At 39.7% G+C, this 23917-nt stretch overlaps 1 protein-coding gene across 1 annotated transcript in view; it reads right to left on the bottom strand.

Moving 5' to 3' along the window:
* The window catches only part of dipk1aa (divergent protein kinase domain 1Aa), a 72275-nt gene that overhangs the window by 42199 nt on the left and 6159 nt on the right, over positions 1-23917 (bottom strand). The window contains exon 2 of the mRNA XM_063064645.1: positions 1506-1640. Coding sequence (XP_062920715.1) covers positions 1506-1640 — 135 coding nt within the window. The remainder of the gene's footprint in view (positions 1-1505; positions 1641-23917) is intronic.

The following is a 23917-nucleotide window of genomic DNA, read 5'->3' as shown; positions in this document are numbered from 1 at the left end:
GCAACTGTGGAGGCCAAATAGACAATAGATGCAGGAGTAGGCCATTTCGCCCTTCGAGCCAGCACCACCATTCATAAGACAAAGGAGCAGAAGTCGGCCATTTGGCCCATCAAGTCTGCTCTGCCATTTTATCATGAGCTGATCCATTCTCCCATTTAGTTCCACTCCCCCGCCTTCTCACTGTAACCTTTGATGCCCTGGCTACTCAGATACCTATCAATCTCTGCCTTAAATATACACAATGACTTGGCCTCCACTGCCGCACGTGGTAACAAATTCCATAGATTCACCACCCTCTGGCTAAAAAAATTTCTTCCCATCTCTGTCTTGAATGAACGCCCTTCAATCCTTAAGTCATGCCCTCTCGTACTAGACTTCCCCAATATGGGAAACAATGTTGCCACATCCACTCTGTCCATTCACTGTGATCATGGCTGATCATCCACAATCAGTACCCTGTTCCTGCCTTCTCTTTATGTAAATCTTTATGTATATTTAAGGCAGAGGTTGATAGATTCTTGATTGGTCAGGGCATGAGTGATACGTGTGGTGGGGCGTGGGGGGGGGGGGGAGAGTGGAAGCAGGAGATTGGGACCAAAGGGAAAAATGGATCAGCCATGATGAAATGGTGCAGCAGACTCAATGGGTCAAATGGCCTAATTCTGCTCCTATTTCTTATGGTCTTATTTATGTTTTGGAGTTACAAATCAAAATGTGTACCACCAATGAAACAAACTTCCTCTGGACTAAGATGCACAACACAGTACATACAACTCATACACAATACATACAGTAAAATTACCTCAAATGACCAAATAAAATATATTGCAGAATATTGATATTTCGTGTAAGGTGCATTCACGGCACAAGTTAAAAAGTAAACAGCATGATGCTACTGCCATTTTATACGTGATGAGACCTGGGTAGTGTCAGGGAGTTCAGTAGTTTCGTGACCTGGGGAGGGGGTGGGTAAGCTGTCCTTGTCCTTACGGTATGTTACCTCCTGTCTGATGATAGGAGTCAAAGTGATTGTGAGATGGATGAGAGGGATCCTTGATAATGGTAAGGACCCTGCATATGTAGCATTCCTGATAATCATCTCGGATGGGTGCAAGAGAGACCCGGATGATCTTCTCAGCAGTCCTCACAATCCTTTGTTGGGTCTTGCGGTCAGATGCCTTGCAATTCCCATACTGGATGGTTAGCATTGCTCCAAGCAAACAGCTGTATGCCAAGGCAAGAAAATTGTCATGTAAAAGACAGGAACTTGTCTTGCATTTTACAATGACAGCCAACATGACTATTGCATCAGCTGCACACTTTTCAAAGATACCACTTCTCTAAAATCATTTTACTAAGCAAAGTGTCCGTATGAAGAATCATTAAATTTATTACATGCAGGATAAGACCACAGAAAAGCACTAAAATTAGTTTACTTTTTAGCTTTAATAATTCACTAAATTACCACACATCTTAATAACCAGAACAGAAATACTAATACTCACAATTATTTTCTTGCAATCGTGAGCTCGGCACAGTTCTGTGTAAGTGGAATATTGTACGTACACCACCCAGCTCCCAACAAACACTGCAAGCCACGAGAAGAAGAGATACTTGACACGTACACATGGCAAGTGGGCCTGTGAGCACAGAAAGAATATTTTTCACTACTGTTATCTGCAGTGAATCTTGTCTATCCCAAATATATCGACATTTCGATTTGAAAAGCATTACAGAATTACAAGAATATAATGGTTTTAGAGCAAAAAGGAACAAGCTTATAGCAATAGTTATGTCAGAGTTATGCAGCAGTAAAACAGGCCCTTCTGCCCAACAAGTTAACTATGATCTGCAGTGAACAAATGCAAGCATAACACTACACTCAAATGTTTTAGCACGAAGGTACAAGAGATCTTAGAAATAATTGTGAAGCTGCCTGCAAAGGTATCAAAGTTAGTGAGCATGGCAGATTCAATGCTAACATTTGTGATGAAGTCAAGTGATTAAAGGGTGATGGACAAAATAATGAACACAAGGGAGGGGATTAGTACAGAGAAGACAAACACCACCATAGACTAAAAGGAATGACCAATTTCTGATGCATTCCATATCACCTTTAAAGTGTCAGTATTGCAATTGATTGATTGTGCCAAAGATTATTTGAAGATCAAGACCCAATATTTAGCACCAAATTTGTTAGTCTATTGTGCACAACGGTGACCACAGTGCTCTCAAGTGCTAGATACCTGGACTAACCAGAGCGGGCACTGGAAACTTAACCATGTCTTTACAAAATAGATATTTCCTCTTATCGGAGGTGACAAAAACCAGAGGACACCAAAGACTGTTCTAACATTATAAAACAGTAATTTCATTAGTGTTGTTCCAATGGAAAACACTCAGGGTGGCCAAGAACAAGACTCAAACATCAACTGAGGTATAGCAATCACTTAGTTAAAAGCAACCATTTATTGTAGTCACCCTTAGTCTGCATGGGAAGTTTGCAAAGTTGTCCTGTGCAAAAACAGAGTAAGTCAGCAAGGTTAGAATCTGACTGTAGTTTGAACAGCTCTGGACCTGATGTTGGAAGCTGGGAGGATTTTGAATGGCTACCTTTTGACTGACACAACCATCACCAACTTTCTGCACTTGCTGCATTCCAGAACTTGTTTATTAGTCAAGACTTCAATTACTCAGCTGCTCATGAAGATATATTTTTATTCAATTCTCCCTATTATGTTAATTACTGCAACTCTTAAGCATTTGGTACACTGCTAGTTACAATATTTAAACTCAGCATCAATTGTAACTCCCCTGTGTGAAGTTATTCCCTTAGAACACAATATGCCATTCACAGTATATGCAACAAATCCCAATGTCTCCTATAATTCTTGATGCATCAGTAAAGCAGCCAAAATAATCAAATATCCCACCCAGCCATGGCACAGAAGATACAAAAGCATGAAGCACATACCACCAGGCTGAAGGACAGCTTCTATCCTGCTGTTACAAGACTATTGAGTAGTCCAGTAATACAATAAAATGGAGTCTTGACCTCACAATCTGGCTCATTATGGCCTTGCATCTTATTGGTTGCCAGGATGGCACTTTCTCAGCAACCAACACGATAGTGCTTTCTGTCATTGTTTTTCCCTTGTAATACCTCAAAACACTGCTATAATGAAATGATCTCAATGGATGACATGCAAAACAAAATTTTTCCACTGTACCTTGCTACACGTTATTATAACAAACCAGTTTACTTGCCAAGGATACCCTGCCTGTACTTCAAAGTAAACTTTGGCATTAAGATTATGAGCAGCATGGACCCAAGTATAAACCACAATTTATAGATTTCTATTCTGCCTGGGAAATAAATCTCTACCCTTTCATTGCTGTTGGAATCCTTATCAGCAATGCTGTGGGAATACTTTCACCAGAAAGTCCAGTGACTGAAGCTGGCTCAGTCTTTGATAATAAAAACTGACATTACCAGTCATGACCAGCTCCTGCAAATGAAAAACTAAAATTTGAAGCTATTAATCATATTAGATAGGCAGTTATTTGCTATGGTGTTGGCACATGGCCAAGTGGTTAAGGCATCAGTCTTGTTATGTACCCCTAGGGTTCCTTTTTGCTATGCACTGTCACTTTAGAGCACAAGAGCGAACTGAGACTAACTCCTGGATTTCTGCTGAGAGAGGGGCGGCGTCTGCCTTTCAGCTCGTGTTTACACTTTTACAAGGACACTGACTACTACTGTCAGCTTTTGGGTTGCCACGGAAAGGGAGAGAGAGCAACAAGCAGCTCGTGGGTCGTCATGGTGACCGAGGGCGGTGTTAATTGATGGACAGCTGGTGTTCAGCATGCTGAGATAAATACTAGGTCAGCTGGTAGACACACAGACACACATGGTTTTGGACACTGGATGAGCTTTGTTGTGCCCACAGAAGGGTGGGTTTTTGGAGGATCGATCAGTGGCTCTCACAGTGTGGAAAAGGGATGGCTGGTGGGAAGTTATCAGTGTGTTCAACCCTTGCCTGGGTTGATAACTTCACCACAGAAGATGGTCTCCTTTTTGTGGTCACATTCGGTGACTTTAAAGGAAGAGAAGAGAGGAGAGGAAGGTTTGAAACATAAGAAACCTAGTGACAAAGAGATCACTGTTTGGACTCTCTCTCTAAGTAGCCCGTGAGGGTGAGTTTGAGTTCCATTCGAATATGAAGGTGTAACTGTCACGTAGTTATTCCACAGGAGTGGGTTCTCTGGTGAGGGGAGTACCTTTGTGAATACCACTTGTGTGTTACCCTTGTTTGGGTGTGCTAGTTCACTGAAGAAAGGTGCCCCTGTGGCAAATCGCAGTTGGAGTTATTTCGTATGTCGTGGAACTGGATAAGTGGCTATCACAGTTGTGTGTTTGGGGTAACCTTGTGTGGAAACTACCCGTGTGTGACAATCCTTGCCTGAGTTGGTAGTTTTATCATTGGAAGATGTTACCTCAGTGATAAGCTACTGTTGGTGATAATCCATATGTGGATCCTGTTTGAGTATCCTGTGGCCACCACTTTGAGATGACCTGTAGCTGAATTCGGGTGTGGTATCACTTGTGTTGAAAGGATATTCGTTGAAGATCACTGTCGGTGATACTTCGTGTGTGGAGTGGAACAACTTTGGAGATAAAACCTACTACTATTGTTATTTTGTTTTGCTGTTGTGGAATATCGACGTAATTGCCTTCTCACAACGTTCGCCTTTTGTATTACAAATATCTCTCATTAATTAACCTGAGCATTGAACTGAACTATCTTACATTCCATCGTAAGACTGTATCTCTTACCACTTAAGTCTGAAGAAGTTTGGGTTCCATATTCACACACCCGTATATGCAAAAGTTCTGTTAACCTATCTGATTTTATATTACTGTATTGCGTAGTTACTAATAAAATAGAATTAGTTAATAGCAATATCAGACTCCAACTGTTTTCCATTTCTGCTGGTTCTATAACCCGTTACGGGGCACGTAACAGTCTAGTGATCTGAAGGTCGCTAGTTGGAGCCTCAGCTGAGGCAGCGTGTTGTGTCCTCGAGCAAGGCACTTAACCACACATTGCTCTGTGACGACACCAGTGCCAAGCTGTATCGGCCCTAGTGCCCTTCCCTTGAACAATAGCGGTGGCATGGAGAGGGGAGACTTGCAGCATGGGCAACTGTCTGTCTTCCACTCAACCTTGCCCAGGCCTGTGACCTGGAAACCTTCCAAGGCGCAAATCCATGCTCTCACGAGACCAACAGATGCCTATTTGCTATGACAAACACATATGGCTAACACCTGTAGATCCAAAAAGAGTTTTACTTTTTCAGGTAACAAGATAACAAGAGCAGCACAGTAATCTGTAATCATATCATATGCGGACCCAAACATGTGGCACTAAGCAGGACACTTTTTCGGCAAGTCCCAACTCAAAGAACCACAACAAAAAGCCAATACTTACACAAAATTGCTTTACTTTTGTCATATTGAGTACTGGAATATATTGGCACATCAGGTAGCGAAACCAGACAGTTTGCTGTAGGAAATGGAATGTCAATGTTACCATATGAAGCAGCTCTTTTGAGGTCCAATTCAAGCACTCATCATACTTTTCAAGGAATGAGCAGTATTTGGTGCTCATAACCTGTTCCAGAAATGAAAAGTATTTATTTACTTTTCATTTTCCACACAAGTTTTGAGAGAGTGAATTTTATTCTGTATTTGTTTACTAATTTATGAATTTGGAAACATGTATTTCCATTACCTGAACAATTGTTTTGTGGGGGGGGGGTGTTGCTGCTATAATTAAATTTTATTGACACATTATGATTTGAAAACCAGCTTCCCATCAATTGCAAATAGCAGAAAAAATCTGAATGCCACCCCTGAACAACTTTTTCCCCATCACTGTTAAAATTTTATCTATTATGCAACTATCTTTGATTTACCATTCCTGAACATCAATTCAAAACAAATACTCAAATAGACTAGAGGGGGCCAGCAGTAAAATTATAATTGTCTGCTTTACTGTTAGGGAAGAAGCAGTGAGACTCATTATCAGGTTTAGAGAGATTCATTCCAGAAACACTTCAAGCCATGCTAGGTTTACTTAATAAGGAATTTCAATGCTAGGTCAATTACCAATGTATACCAAATATAATTCTCACCTTGTATCTGTCTAACTTTAGTTCTAATGGGAAGAAATTGGCTGTATCTTGTAGACCATGACCAGTGTTCCTGAAGGGAATTGCCAACACAGCATTCAGCCTTTCACATTGAAACAAGTGCTGAACTTATGCAAATCTGCTGCAATAATTTTCTATTCCCAGGATCCACATATCAGAGACATTTTAATAGTGTTAAATTCCAACACCTTTGACAGAAGACAAGAGCTTCATCCCAAGTTTAGCCTTCTGTCAGTCTTTCTAAATGGGGAAGGGCAGGACTGCACCAACCTCAGAATTACACTATTTCAAAGTTTGATGCTTCACTGGACTTCTCCAGGATCCAGAGACTGTGATTTCACACACATGTACCAGGTAATTTTGGTTATGGGGAGAGCAAAGGAGACAGGCCTAATTCAGAATCCATCTACTCCCACTCAAAAATTTTTAAGTCTTAGAAGAGAGATACATCTGAAAGTACCTGTATTAAAGTATCCAAGGCATAAAACTAGGTTTAATGTTGCTACCCTTGGGGGGGGGGGGGGAGAGAAAAAAATCAGATGCCATCAGCAAAATTAATCAAATCTTTACAATAATGCAGGATTAGTCATTTATCCAAGCACATGATTGGAAAACTAAAGGAATCAGTCAGGATTACCAAAGCATTAATCAGTTGCCACGATTCAATTCTGTTGCCAGAGAATGGGAGAATGGGTGCCAGAATGATTACCAGATATGGGTCCAAAGCACATTTCATAATCAGTGTAAACAGATCAGGCAAATGAAACCCATCTAAAATTATAGAAGACAAATAGGTTTACTGATATCATTGACACCAGGGACAATCTTCTGGGACCAGTATAATTGCCAGGGAGAAATTAACTAAATCAATTCAAGACGTTTCTTTGGTTCTCCAACAATAATGCATGACTGTATGTACAGCTGTCACTGCATGTCAGATAATTTCTTTCCAGTAGTCCACATTTTTATGACCTTTGCACTGGAAACATAATCTTCCATATTTTGGGTACAATATTCCCTCATGCCCTTTGAGGTCATAAATCATGAATTCTCATGATTCCTAACATGGCTCCTATAATTCTCTGTGGTATGATTAACATTCTAAGTTCCACAGTGTGTCAATGTAAATCAGTAAACTTTCTGACCAAATTGGATCAGGCTTTGCAAGCAAGATCATAATATCCAATGGGGTTAGAATTTCATGGCCAATTAGTCAGTATTTAAAAAACAGATTAATTCATGAGTAAATAGAACAGCCAATTTGTGCACAAATTCTCTTAAGTATTTATTTGTGGTTTTTCTCTCTGCTATCTTGATTAGTGATGGATAATCTTGAAACATCACAGTCCTACATTCCAGATCACCCATCTTCCTTGCATCATTTTTTTCCCAGTGGCCACAGATAATTACTCATTCTTGAAGCCAGTGACCATTCAATGATATAGTGACTAGAAGTACTTAGTAAATGTATGTGGAGTTGTTGAGTTAAGATAATCACCTACACGTTCTCTCTTGGCAGTTTCTCAGTTAACTATTCCACAGAATCTCTCTTGCCCTCAAATGTTGAAAGTGGCTAATAAGTCCAATATCAAAAGAGTACTTGGGCATCAAGACCACTTGAGCTCCTTTTTTATTGCTTTTAAAGCAAGAGGAATGTTAATGGTTAAGTTTCTGCTCAGTTTTGATATACATTGAAATTCATTATAAACAAACACTCATTATTGCAAACACTCATCATGCAACAACTCCAGAAGAAGACAGGAGATTTAATGTTTCAGGTCTAGAGTACTACATTGCTTTGAAATGAGAACATCCAGCCAATCACACCAGGACATCATCTTACTTTCTCTTACAAAACACACTGAAGACCATAGATTCTTAGCTGGGTAGCAACCCAAATTAATAAAATGATTCTTCCCCAAAAGAGAATTTCTTGGAATTTTAAAGAGTTTTTCTGTAACAATTTGGACAATCATATTTCCAGAATACAGTGCAAGTTGTTACATGCTTTACTAGCTTGCACACGTTCCCAAAGGAATTGCTACTATGGTAACTGCAGAAGTCACTGTAGCACACTGAGCCATTTTATGCTCAAGTTTCACCTAATCTATTTTGTTAAGCATATTGCTTGTTGAGAGAGAAAGAGTAAAGCCATTTTCAAGGTTTCCTTCTCCTCCACAAAAACCTTTCTTTAAAAAAAGTGACTTTCTACATCTAATTTGTTGGAGAAATTACACTGAAAAAGATAGGCTCTGATGCCTCCACTGGAGTAATGGGAGCTAATGTAAATATTTAATGAATGATATCCACATTATTGATGGAATATGAAATAATGTATTTAAAGAATGGTTAGAGGCACTGTATGCCAACAGCCTCAATGCACTTTACAGCTAAACAATTCTTTAAAGAGTAATCAATGTTGGATTATAAAATAGGGAAGACTGTACATAAGCAGAGCTTCTAAATGATGTAACCCCCCCTTTTAAAATTAATGTTAATGATTACTGTTATGTATAATTTCACTTTTGCACTGGTCTGTTGTCATTTTATTTTCTGTAATGAACAGAAATTGAAGATTTTATTGGTAGCAGTTGACTATTACAGATCACTCTTCAATGGGAAGATAAAGCAGTCAAAATGAAAAGCAAAAAGTAACAACGTTTTTGATTGATGCTGACCTCTTGATACTTTGACCAAATTAAGTGGAACCTATGCATAACCCAAAAATAAATCAGTAAATACTTCAGAAAGAAGAAAAAAAAATCACTAAAAGGATACACGCTATTTTTTTCTGCCAATTTTATTCCCAGGCATCTGGGTAAACTATGAGATGGTGTTTTGGATTAGGGTTTCCAGGGAAGCATAACGACGAAACTCATGGATTTTTATTGCATACTGCCATTTACCCAACTGTAAAATGACCATTGCCCATTTCCAACTGATTTAATAAAGCTGTGTCTTTAAAGTTATTTTATCCACAGGAGATAAATTAATGGCACATCATTTTTAGATGAATCAAGACTGCAGAAATGAGGGTCGGGTATTCTGTGAAAGATGATGTTTCATACAGGGCCTTAAACATCAGTTCCACCAATTGTACTACTATGGTTGTCCTGGCAACAATATTCAACTATGTAAAGAAAAGTTGAGTCCCACGTTTGTAGGTTTGATACTAGTAATTAAATTTACAAGTTACTCAAGATCTGTGAAAGATACAGCATCTAAAAATATGTAATTTCCATTTCTGAAACCTCCCACTGCCCAAGCAGAACAGAAAATTCTAAAACTAAGGATGTGTTTCACAATGCCTGAAACGACAGCCAGAGTTAGATGGAATGCAGAACAGACCTTTAACCAGTTGCTATAACTTAGTGATGACTTGGGGTTAGAGAATTATGATTACACAATTCTTACTTGAGATGCATCAGCTCAGTAAATCACATGTGGTTACATGCATACTTTCCACAGACTGTACCAAAGCTTCAATAGACATATTGCTACTAAGGTCCAAAAAAGTCAGACCTGCATTTACATACTGCTTTTCATGACCACATATCATAAATTGCTTCTGAAATATTACTTTTGAAATATTGTTCTAATGGTAATGATGGCACTATCAATTACTCCAAAAGACTGGAAGTAGAGTAAATACTGAAAGGCTTTTACTAACGGTAAAATGGACCAACGTCCATGCTGTGGTCTGTCCTGGACTGAGGGAGGAGCAGTGGCACAATCGCCTTTATTCAGGGGTCTGTGGGAGGAGCCACAGGAGCAGTCAGCAGAGGGGCGTGTCCAGACAGGTAACCCAGTTACAACATATATACATGGTTTACCACAGGTAAGCATAGCAAATTCCCACAAAAGGTAGGTGGCAATTACCAGATATTCCATTTCTTGGTGATGTTGATGAAAGGATAAACACTGACTAGCACAATGGGGTCAAAGCCATAGCTCTTCTTCAACAACTAAGGATCTTGTCATCTAGAAACCAAATGGGGCCTCAGGCCAGGCTTTAAAACTTCATCCAGAAGTATTCTGGCCATACTGGACTTCAGCAAATCATTGTGCTGAGTCTTTGGGGTGGAATCTGAACCCAAAGCTTTTCTGACTGACTTAGCCCAACCAAAGTTTTATATGTTACATACCTTGTGGGTATCTTGTGACTGTCTTATGACCATCATGTAATTGAGTATCTTGTGAGCATGATGTAATGGTCTTGTGATGGTGGGGTGATGTAATTTTTCCCGCCAGTGTGAGGTCACGTGATGACATGTTCCCAACAGGTATATATGGGAAACCCCTGTTGTTACTCAGTTGATTCATTGTTTAATTCGTCAGTTACTCCGTTATGCTGTGTATTTGTCTCACGACACAGTTTCGTTTTAAAGTGGAGTTTTACTTTCTACTGTAAGTCTAGTATTGGAGAGTGAAGACCTTACTAAAGTATGGGAACCTGAAGGATTGAGTAAAGTTGGTGTCGTTCGGCGGTTTAATACAGGATTGACCTTATTGAATCTTCATTCAGAAATAGTGGCCTGCATCTGGGATAACCCCTGTAAGATCAGGAAGGATTGTGCAGTATTCATTCGCCAGGGAAAAGATCAGTTCCTTTAAGCCGTTTTATTTCCTTCATCGTGAATCCTTTGGACAGAATCAGCAGTAATGTCACATCTTCAAAGAAATCCGTTTCCAGAGAAGTCTCTCTTTATTGACTGTGTAAATCACTCGGACTTTCGAATTTACCATTTTAAGACTGTGTTCGAATTTACCACTTTAAGAACTGTTCCAGAGTTGCCGTATAGCAGTTAAGTTGGTCGTTTGAATACTTTTCACTATTGTTGAGCAGAGTTTAATAAATGTGTATGTTTGTTTATAAAACTTGACTGAATTATATATTCATTGTTGCTGGACACGTGACATATACAACAACAACACGACATTCTAACTTGTACTCAGCAGTCTAAATGATGAAGGAAACTATGCCAAATTTATGCCCTCTTCAGATTACTACCATCAGGTAAGATGTACAGGAGCCTGAAAACCCATACTCAATGTTTTAGGAACATTTTCGCCATCAGATTTTTGGGCTATCCATAAATGCTACCTTATTATGCCTCTTTAACACCATTTACTTTTGTAACTAAAAGTATTTTTTTATTTTGCACCATACTGCTCCAGCAAAGTGAATTTCACATCATAAAGACAGTGATGATAAACCTGATTCTGATCTGATCTACTTGAGGAGCTATGAACTTGCATTCTACGGATTCTCTAAAGGGTTCTGCTATTTATTAAATACATTCCTCTTATATCTGACCTCACAAAGTGCAACAACTCATACTTGTCTGGATTAAACTCCATCTGCTACTTCTCTGCTCATATTTCCAACTGGTCAATAACCTACTGATTGTTTTGACAACTTTCCTCACTATCCACAACCCTGCTAATGTTTGTATCATCTACAAACTCACTAATCAGCCTACAAGTCATTTATATACAAATCACAGGCTCCCAAAGCTGGTTCTCGTGTAACACCTCTGGTCACAAATCTCCAGTTAGAATAACTCTCCTCCACCAGCACCCTGTGTTTTCTATGGACAAGCTACTTGAAGTCCAATCTACCAAGTTTCCATGCATTGTAATCTCCTGGACCAGTTTACCATGACGGAGCTTGTCAAAAGCTTTACTGAAATCTATATATATACACACACAACATTCACAGCCCTACCCTGAATAATCTTTGTCACCTCCTCAAAAGCTCAATCAAGTTTGTAAGTCATGATCTCCTTTCCACAAAGCCATGCTGACTGTTCCCAAGTAGCAACAGGAGTAAAAGTAAAAGTAGTAAAAGGACTATCCAAGTCTGCAGAGATTTGGCATGACATCAAAAACTTTAGCAAACTTCTAAAGATGAGTAGTATTGACTGGCTGCATCACAGCCTGGTATGGAAACACCAATGCCTTTGAATGGAAAATCCTACAAAAGGTAGTGGATTCGGTCCAGTACATCACGTGTAAAGCCCTCTCAACAACCACTGAGCACATCTACATTAAATGTTTTTTTTGGTGTGTCGCACCAGATAGTCACCATTCTTGTCTGGCGCGTGCTGTCAGGATTGGTCTCCTTTCGGATTAACCGGGTCACGGTATCACAGTTCCTGACTCGACCCTTTTTTTTTTACAAGGCTGAGTGGCTAGCTCGACGCTCAACTCAGCATGGATGGAAAGCATGCTCGGGGGTGGCCCGACTTGGATTTGAACTCAGGAGCTTTCGCTCCGGAGTCCAGCACTGATGCCATTGCACCACCAGCCGGCCTATCTACATGAAATGCTGTCGTAGGAAAGTGGCAGTCAGAGATCCTTATGACACAGGCCATGCTTTTTACTTCCTGTTGCCATCAGGTAGAAGGTACAAGAGCCTCAGAACTTGCACCACAAGGTTCAAGAACAGTTACTACTCCTCAACCACCAGGCTCTTAAACCAAAGGGGATAGTTACACTCAGTCGCCCATCCATTGAGATGTTCCCACAACCAATGATCTCACTTTAAGGACTCTTTAGCTTATTATTTCATTCTCACTATTTATTGCTATTTATTTATATTTGCATCTGCACAGTTTTTTGCCTTCTGCACTCTACTTGGTCTTTCATTGATCCTGTTATAGTTACTATTCTATAGATTTGCTAATTATGCCCGCAGAAAATGCATCTCAGGGTTGTACATGGTGACATATACAGCATGTACTTTGATAATATACAAGAGCCAGTCAGTCATAATGAATTTTCACAAAATACTGGTTTAACTGCAATCAGACGGATGGTATTCACTTCTGGGTGCCACTCTCTAGGAGAGGTGTGAAGGCTTTAGGGAGAGTACAGGAGATTTATAAAAGTGATTCCAGAGATAAAGAATATTAACCTAGTGGATAAACTGGATAAGCTGTGGCTGTTGTTATTACATCAAGAGGAGATCTGATGAAAGCTCATATGGAATAGAAAAATGTTTTCCCACTGGTAGAGAGGTGAAGAACTAGAGAACAAAGAATATAAGGTAACTGGCAAGCAAATATGACATGTGAATTTATTTTGTGGTCAGAATTGTGGTCAGAAGCAGATTTAACTATACAGTTTAGAAGAGAGCTCAGCAAGTGTCTTAAAGGGAAGAATTTACAATCTAAGAAAGCTCACCAACATCTTTACTTCCTTGAGGCTAAAGAAAATTGGTAATTCCTCGTTGACACCTACCGATTTTTTCCCCCCACATATAATTAAAATCAATGTACACCATAGAAAGCATTCCATCCTGATGCACAAGAGCTTGGTATGGTAACTCCTCTGCCCGTAACCACACAAAGTCGTGGACACACAGTTAAAGAGTCAGAGAACACTACAGCACAGAAACAGGCCCTTTGGCTCACCTGGTCCTTGCCGAACTATTAATCTGACTCATCCCATCAGCCTGCACCAGGATCACAGCCCCTCATACTCCTTCCATCCACCTACCTATCCAAATTTCTCTTAAATATTGAAGTTGATCCCCCATGCGCCACTTCCTTTGGCATTTTGTTCCACACACTCCTTACACAATCCCTTAAACACTTCACCCTTCACCCATAGCCCATGACATGCAGCTCTAGTCTCAGCTAACCCCAGTGGAAAAAGCCTGCTTTTATTTACCTCATCTATACCCCTAATAATTTTGTCTACTTCTATCACATCTTCCCTCAGTCTTCTACATTCAAAGGAATGAAGTCCTAACCTTTTCAATCTTTCCCTATAATTCAAGTTCTCAAGAACTGGCGACATCCTTGTCAATTTTCTCTGCATGCTTTCAATCTTATTGACATCTTTCCTGGAGTCAAGTGACCAGGACTACACACAATACTCCAAATTAGGCCTCACCAACATCATCTACAACTTCAACATAACATCAGAACTCCTATACTTAATACTTTGATTTATGAAAGCTAACGTGCCAAAGACTCTTTATGACCCTATCTACTTGTAACTTCACTTTCAAGGAATTATGGATCTGTATTCCCAAATAGTGTCCTAGGTATGACTCTAAACTGCAACCGGTGATGAGGCTCTGATTGGGGACTTACAGAGCTTTGGGGAAAGTGGAGTTACCCCTTAGTCATTCATTGCTCCCAGGGCTGCTCTAACCCAGAACGGTAGCACCTGCAAGGGTTCCTGCTCAGGATACGAGCGAAGGCCAACGGCAGATCCCGCAGGTTCAGTAACTGAACTTAAGATGGAGAAGGCGGGTGAGCTAGGACCTCAAATGTCAATGGCTATAGTACAGGCGGATGAACATTTTGAAAGAGAAATGGCGATTTCTTTAGTTTGCCCAACAGAAGGCAATAGCAAACCACCGTTGCTAGATACTAGGTTTCCTAGAATCTATTTGCTAAGAAAACCTGGTCAAACTCTCAAAATGTAACACACAACAACAGCGTCAAGAGAATCTTCAAGACAATTCTGAAGATGTTTCGCTCGGTAGGGTTGATTCTGGGCAGCAGGGGATCCCTGACCGTGATCAAGCTACTGCTCATAAAATTCAAGTAACACAAAAGAAAATTATTGCCACTTGGAATGTAAGAACACTATACAGTATCAAGCAGGAAGATTGGACAATGTGATAAATGAAATGGAAAGACTAAAGTTTAACATCATGGGAATTAGCGAAGTTCGTTGGATAGGTGCTGGAACATGTCAGAATAGAAATAAAACATTAATTTGTTCTTGTGAAACGTCCCATACTAATGGAGTAGGAATTCTTATGGATGACAACAAAAGTGTTTTAGGACGTTGGGCAATATCAGAAAGAGTGCTCCTTGTTAGATTCAGAGGACAACCATTTGATTTAGCAATTATACCGGTATATGCACCAACAACAGATGAAACAAATGAGGATAAAGATAAATTCTATGAAGAGCTTGAACAAGCAAAGAATGGATGCAAATCTTGAGATACTGTTATTGTCATGGGAGATCTAAATGCTAAAGTAGGACAAGGTGCTGATGGAAATACCACAGGAAAATTTGGACTAGGGGAAAGAAATGAGAGAGGTGAGAAATGGGTAGAATGGTGCAAGATGAATAATCAGGTTATTATGAATACCTACTTTAAAAACCATCCAAGACGCTTGTGGACCTGGAAAAGTCCAGGTGATAATACTAGAAATCAAATTGACTTTATTACTACAAACCAAAGACTTAAAACTCAGTGACTCAATGCAAAACATATCCAGGTGCAAACTGTAATAGTGACCATAACCCAGTAGTATGTCATGTAAAAGTAAAACTTAAAAAACTAAAGAAGCAAAAACCTGAACAATCCCTTGACTACTTGCAATTAATTAAAGAAGAAAACTTAGACAAAAATTTACAATTGAAGTAAGGAATAGATTTCAAAGTCTAGAAATAAAATATGTTGAAGATGATAGCAATCATGTAGAAATGAAGTTTAACTCTCTGAAAGATGACTTGGTAGAATCAGCAAAGTCAGTGATTCCTAAAAAAGAAAAAAGCACAAAGAATAAATGGATGACAGATGAAATCAAAAATCTAATGGAAGAAAGGAGACGGAAGAAAGCAAATCCTATAGAATATAAATCCTTAGATTAAAAAGTTAAAAGCTTATGTTAAAAAGCCAAGAAGAATGGTTAAACCAGGAATGTGAGCAAATAGAAAGAATCCCTATTACTGATCCAAAAAGGTTACATCAACAAATCAAGAATATCACTGGTAAAAAGCTCCTCTGTTCTTCAGGTGGATGTTTGAAAGCAAAGGATGGTACCATTATCATGGAAAAAGATGAGATTATGAACAGGTGGACTGAGTATATTCAGGAATTGTTTGAAGACGATCGAGGCGAAAAACCAGAAATGAAGAAAAACATTGAAGGTCCAAGTATTTTAAAATCTGAAGTTCGTAATGCAATAAATAAAATGAAGAAAGGAAAGGCAGCAGGTCCTGATGAATTAGTAATAGAACAAATTATCGCCCTTGAAGATTATGGAATTGAAAAACTTACTGATTTAATCAATAACATTTATGAGACTGGAATAATACCAGAAGAGATGAAAAAAAATCAGTATTTATCACTCTTCCTAAGAAAGCTGGAGCAATAGAATGTGAATTACATAGGACCATAAGGTTAATGAGTCATATCACCAAGATACTTCTGACAATTTTAATGACGAGAGCTAAAAGTAAGATACATGCTGAAATAGGTAAAGAACAATGTGGTTTTGTGAAAGACAAAAGCACAAGAAAGGCAATATTGACATTAAGGATACTATCAGAACGAGCTATTCAAAAGCAAAAAGATTTGTTTGTTTTATCGACTACACAAAAGCATTTGATAAAGTGAAACACAATAAGTCATTTGAAATATTACAGGAAACTCTAGATCTAGATTCGAAAGACCTCCGCTTAATCAGAAAGCTGTACTGGGAACAAACTGCCGCTGTAAGAATAGATGGAGAAGTGAGTCAGTTTAGGAAAATCAAGAGAGGCGTTAGACAGGGGTGTGTTTTCTCCCCTGATTTATTTAATGTGTACAGTGAAACAATATTACAAAAAATAAGAGACATCTTGGGAATCAAAGTTGGTGGTGAAAACATCAATAATTTCAGATATGTGGATGACACTGTGTTAATTGCAAGTGCGGAGGAAGAACTACAAAACTTAATTGATATAGTTGTTGAAGAAAGTGCAAAAATAGGTCTATCTATCAATTGGAAAATGACAGAATGCATGGCGATGCCCAAAAAGGAGAATCCTATCTGCAGGCTGAGAATAAATGGGGAAGACATAAAACAAGTACAGAACTTTTGCTACTTAGGAAGCTGGGTGACATCAGATGGCAGGTGCAATATAGGCATCAAAACAAGAATAGGGATGGCAAAAGACACCTTTACGAGAACGAAGAGTATACTGACCAATACTAAACTAGGCATGACAACCCACCTCAGAGTACTGAAATGTTATGTTTATCCAGTTATGTTATATGGCTCAGAATGTTGGACAATATCTAGTAACATGAGGAAATGAATTGAAACAGCAGAGATGTGGTTTTTGAGGAGGATGCAAAGAATATCATGGATGAAACAAATATCTAACGAGGATGTCATGAACAGAGCAAGCACAAAAAGAGAAATAATGTATGAGATCATGAAAAGGCAATACAACTTCATTGGACATGTGATTAGGAAAGAGGAGTTAGAATGCATGGTAATTATGGGAAAGATTGAAGGGAAGAAAGCAAGAGGATGACAAAGCCAAATGATGATGGAGACAGCAGCCAGAGAACTGGAAATGAATATCAATGAATTGATCCACTTGACCCGAAGCAGGAGTGTGTGGGCCATGGCAGTCAAAGCTCAAACTGGGCACGGCACCCGATGATGATAATGATGATTCCCAGATCCTTGTGTCCTGCTACACTCAATGCCCTACCGTTCACCGTGCAAGTCCTACTCTGGTTTATCTTCCCAAAGTGCAATACCTCACACTGGCCTGCATTAAATTCTATCTACCATTTTTTCAGCCCACTATTCCAGCTGGTCCAGATTCTTCTGCAAGCTTTGACAGCCTTCCTCGCTGTCCTCTGTGCCTCCAATCTTGGTGTCATCCACAAATTCACTAATCCATTTACTAATTACCTAGATCGCTGATGTAGATGATAAACAACAATGGAGCCAGCCTCAATCCCTGCAGCACACCTCTAGTCACAGGTCTCCAGTCAGATGGCAACCGTCTACAACCACTCTCTGACTTCTTCTGTGAAACCAATGTCTAATCCAATTTACTACCTCATCCTGAATGCCAAGTGAATGGACTTTCTTGACCAACAACCAATGCGGGATGTTGACAAAAGCCTTGTTAATGTCCATGTATATAACACCCACTGCCTTGCCTTAAACTTTCCTGGCAACATCCTTAAAAAAACGACGAAGATTGGTTAGACATGACTTAACACACACAAAGCTATGTTGACTATTTGTAATCAGTCCCCTGTTTCTCCATATACCTATATACCTGGTCCCTTAGAATATCTTACAATAACTTAGTCATTACTGATGTTAGGCTCACTGGCCTATAACTTCCTGCCTTATTCTTAGAGCCTTTCTTAAACAATGGAACAACATTAGCTATCCTTCAATCCTCCAATGCCTCACCCGTGGCTTAAGGACGTAAGGTGGCGCCAATGACCAATGGTGATATCCTACAGACAGCTCACGAAACTACTTGATACCCTTCTTCTTTTAAATACACTTCTCCTGAACTGATCAACTGCAGCCTGCAATTTCTACTTTAAGAATGTATTTTTGAGGCAATTAAATGATCCGGCACTTTTGCCATCATCTGGGGGATTCAGAGAGGTTGAGATGGTGTGTAGGGGCAGCCATCGATCCCCAATAATGGAGCACAAACCCACAGTCAGCTTCATTACTCCGCCCCAATTAAAACAATTGGCCAAGGTTAACATCGAGAAGGACGAGAGCAGAAAATGAACAGGTGCTCAGTGTTGCACAGTCTGCGTTTGACCGATCTCCCTCTCACTGCTGTTGGCGTGAGGCGCAGGAGACTTGGGTCCTACGCTGCAGGGCTCTTTCGTGGATGCGGATTCATTTTAGGGGGACTCTGCTTTTAACATTTAGTATCCTCAGTGCTGAATGCGCTCATGGCTATGATCTCACTTTTGGGTGACACTGCAGTTCATGGACCATGTGCTTTTGTTTACTTTTTTTTAGAAACTATTTGTGCAATTAGATCAAGGCACTTTGGCATGTATTGGCTCTGTGCACTGTGGCCTGCAGCCATCAAAACAGCACTTTATTAATTGACTCAGTGGCTGTGGCTTCTGGACCATTTTGGGGACTCTGCAGTTTGATGTTAAAAGCTCTGTTGTTCGCTCGCTTTTTGATGTTCGCATGATTTTTTATTTTTCGCATGTTAGCTGTTTGATGGTCTTTGTTGTTGAGGTTTTTCTTTAAAAGGGTTTTACGGTGTTTCTTTTCTTTGTGGTTGTCTGCGGGAAGGCAAATCTCAGGTGTGTATACTGTATACATACTTTGATGCCTTTGAAATACCTCTGCTAGGGCCCCTGCAATTTCTAGACTTGCCTCCCACAATGTCCAAGGGAACAGCTTGTCAAGCTCTGCAGATTTATCTGCCCTAATTTGCCTCAGGACAGCAAACATCTCCTCCTCTAACCTGTACAAGGACCATGATTTCACTACGGATCACCTCACTTCTATGAACTCTATATCCATCTCCCAAGTAAATACATATACAAAAAAAATCCATTTAAAATCTCCCCCATCTCCTTCAGCTCCATGCATAGATTGCTGCCATGACCTTCAAGAGGATCAATTTTGTCCTTTGCTAATCTTTTGCTCTTAATATATCTGTAGAAGCCTTTGAGATTCTCCTTCACCTTGGCTGTAAGAGTGATCTCATGCCCTCTTCTCTTGCATTTCTTATACTCAAGTACTTCATTTGTTCCTTCCTGCCTATACCTGCTATGTACGTCCTTCTTCTTAAGTGGATCTCAATACATTTCAAAACCAAAGTTCCCCAAACCCATTATTCCTGCCTTTTAGTCAGACAGGGATGTACAAACTCTGTACTCTCAAACGTTCACTTTTGAAAGCCTTACATTTACAAAGCACACCTTTGCCAGAAAGCAAGCTGTCCCAATCCACACATCAGATCTTTTTTGATACCATCAAAACAAAAATCTGCCTTTCTCCATTTAGAATCTCAACCAGAGGACCAGACCAATATACTTATCTATAATTATCTTGAAACTACTCCCCAGGTTTCTGAAAGAAGTAGCTGAAGAGATTGTCGAGTTATTAGTAATAATCTTTCATGAATCACTAGATTCTGGGGTGGTTCCAGTAACTGGAAAATTGAGTACTGGATGCAGTGTTCCTCTACACAATCTTCTGTGACCTGCCCTGAATTATTCTCCAGCAGGAGATCTAATATCATGTTCTCTCTAGTTGGGACCTCTATATATGGATTAAGGAAACTTTCCTGAACACAGGAAAGGACACAAGGGACTGAGTAAATTACGATACACAGTCTCTTCTCTCATGGACTGCCTGCTACCTGCTGTGTTAAAATTGAATCTGAATAAAACTCAGGAAACCAACTTCTTATAGTTACAACAGTTTATTGCACACCCTCCTGCAGGAGTTTGAGACCCAGTTGTCAGAGGGAAGGCACGCAAGTACTGCCACCATCCAACAAGTGGGCCCCCCTCTCCAATTACAGCCATATATTTATACATAGTAAGCCCCATACATTACTTAGCAAGATGTCATTTGAACTGATACGCCCACCAAGTCTGTTGGTGAGAAACTTAGTTACAGATAAGACAGTCCACTAGATCAAGGCTTAATTACAGATGGATGTGCTGTCCAGTCCTTATCAGTTATTCCCTTTGCTAGGCCCTGACTTAATTACAGATGGATGTTCATTTTTCCTTATTGGTGAGTCCTCCTCTCCCTACTCAAACGAGGGTACAGTGTACAATGTTATTAAACTCTCAATATCTCTCTGCAAACCAAGGGAGAACTAGTATAAGCCGGTTTTAGCTAACTGCTGAAGACAGAGTTCTTATTCGGTCCCAATTATTCTTTTAGCCAGAGAATACATAGGTTCAAAATGATTTTTTTATATATCCTCAATTCCTTAGCTGTCTCAGGAAAGCAAAGTTCAAAGTAAATTTATTATCAAAGTACATACAGTGCCTATAAAAAGGTATGCATCACCCTTGGAAATTTTCATGTTTTATTGTTTTACAATATTGAATCACAATGGATTGAACTTGGCTTTTTGACACTGATCAACATAAAAATACTCTTGTGTCAAAGCGAAAACAAATTTCTACAAAGTGATCTAAATTAAACACAAAGATTAAAACACAAAATAATTGATTGCATAAGTGTTCACTCCCTTCAAATCAGTACTTACTAGATGCACCTTTGGCAGCAATTACAGGCTTGAGTCTGTGTGGATAGGTCTCTATCAGCTTTGCACACCTGGATGCTGCAATTTTCCCCCCATATTTCTCTACAATCTGTCAGATTGCATGAGTGAACAGCCTGTTTAAAGTCCAGCCACAAATTCTCAATTGGATTCAGGTCTGGACTCTGACTTGGCCAGTCCAGGACACTCTTTGTTGTTTTTAAGTCATTCCTTTTTAAGCGCTGGGTTTATGCTAGGGGTCATTATCTTGCTGGAAAACAAATTGTCTCCCAAGTCGCAGTTCTCTTGCAGATTGCATTAGGATTTCCTCCAGGTTTTCCCTGTATTTTGCTGCATTCACTTATCCTCTACCTTCACAAGCCTTCCAAGGCCTGCTGCAGTGATGCACTTCCACGTCATGTTGCAGCCACTACCATGCTTCATGGTAGGGATGGTGTGTTTTTGATGACGTGCAGTGTTTGGCTTACGCCAAATATAACGTTTAGTCTGATGGCCAAAAAGCTCAATTTTGGTTTCATCAGACCATAAAACCTTTTTCCAGCTGACTTCAGAGTCCCCCACATGCCTTGTGACAAACTCTAGCTGAAATTTCATGTTTTTTTTGAATAACAGTGACTTTCTCTTTGCCACTCTCCCATAAAACTGCGACTGGTGAAGCAGCCAGGTAACAGTGTTGTACGCGTGGTCTCTCCCATCTCATCCACTGAAACTTGAAACTCCTCTAGTGTTGTCATCGGTCTCTTGGTGGCCTCCCTCACTAGTCCCCTTCTTGCACAGTCACTCAGTTTTTGTGGACAGCCTGCTCTAGACAGATTAACTTGATTGACTTAACTATACTCCAAAGGATATTCAGTGACTTGGAAGTCCATCTCCTGACTTGTGCTTTTCAATAACCTTATTGTGGAGTTGCTTGAAGTGTTCGTTTGTCTTCATGGTGGAGTTTTTGCCAGAATACTGATACTCCAGCAGGTGGGCCTTCCAGATACAGGTGTATTAACACCACTATCAACTGAAACACCTTGACTGCACATAGGTCTCCAAAAACAGATCTCAATTTAACTAATTATTTGACTTCTAAAATCAATTGGCTACCCCAGTGATGATTTGTTGTGTCATATTAAGGGAGGGGTAAATACTTATGCATTCAATAATTGAGTTTTAAATTTGTATTTAATTTAGATCACTTTGCAGAGTTTTTTTTCCACTTTGACATAAAAAGAGTTTTTCTATTGATCAGTGTCAATAAAAGTCAAATTAAATTCACTCTGGTTCAATGTTGTAAAACAATAAAAACATGAGAACTTCCAAGTGGGGGGAATACTTTTTATAGGCACTCTATATGTCATCATGTACAACCCTGAGATTTGTTTTCTTGCTGACATACTCAGCAAATCCAAGAACCATAACAGAATAAATGAAAGACTGCACCCAAAAGGGTGAATTATCGACCAATGTACAAAAGACAAACTGTAAATAGAAAAAACAGTAAATAACCAATAAAAACTGAGAACGTGAGATGAGGAGTCCTTGAAAGCGAGTCTATAGTTTGTGGGAACCATTCAGTGATAGGAAAAGTGAAGTTAAAGAGCCTGATGGTTGAGGGGGAGTAACTGTACCTGAACCTAGCAGTATTCAGACTTAAAGCTTTTTCTAGCAGCCCAAACAAATTGACAAAAGGAGGCTCCATACAGGTAGAGGCAAGTGTTGGTGAGCTTTTGGCTCAGAGAAAGGGAGTGAGAAGGTGACTGCAGTGATAGGGGATTTGATAGAGGAGTAGACATGAGATTTTGTGGACGTGAAAGAGATGCCTGAATGGCACGTTGCCTCCCAGGTGACAGGATTGGGGACATCTTGAATCAGGTCCATGGCATTCTAAACAGGGATGGTAAGAAGACAGGTCTTTGTAAGTATTGGCACCAATGACATAGATAGGAGAAGGGAAGAGGTTCTGAAGACAGAATTTAGCGAGTTAGGTAGAAAGCTGAAAAGCAGTACCTCCAGAGTAGTAATCTCTGGTTTGCTACCTGCACCATGCACCAGTGAGGTTAAGAATAGAATGATTTGACAGATTCTTCAGCGTGGCTGAGGAATTGGTACAGAGCTTCAGATGTCTGGATCAATAGAATAAATCTCTTGGAGTGGTGGGGGGCGGGGGGGAAAGGTATGGCCCGTACAAAAAGGATTGGATACACGTGAACCCAAGGGGGACCAATATCCTTGTGGGCAGGTTTGCTACAGCTGTTGAGGACAGTTTAAACTAATTTGGCAGGAGGATGAAAATCAGAGTGATAGTGATTAATGGGAAGTTAGATGATTGGTAAGCTTTTAAAAACCAACAGAAGGCAACTGAAAGAGTCATAAGGAGGGAAAAGATGAAATGAAGGCAGACTAGCCAATAAAATCAAAAGAAGACATCTAAACTTTTTTTGCCCTGATATATAAAGAGTAAAGGAAAGGTGAGATTAGATATCAGATCACTGGAAAATAATGCTAGAGATGTAGTAAAGGAGGATAAGGAAATTATCCTCCATTACTACCTCTTAAAAAGTATTTTGCCTCTATTTTCACTATGGAAGGCACTAGCAGTTTTTCAGAAGTTCAGGAGTATCAGGGGACAGAAGTGAGTGCAGTTGCTATTACTAGGGAGAAGGAGCTTAGGAAGCCGAAAGGTCTGAAGACACCAGAACCAG

This window comes from Mobula hypostoma, chromosome 12 (genome assembly GCF_963921235.1).
Source record: "Mobula hypostoma chromosome 12, sMobHyp1.1, whole genome shotgun sequence".
NCBI classification, from domain to species: Eukaryota; Metazoa; Chordata; class Chondrichthyes; order Myliobatiformes; family Myliobatidae; genus Mobula; species Mobula hypostoma.
Note: the sequence above shows the minus strand (reverse complement) of the source record. Positions and strands in the feature narration are given on the sequence as shown.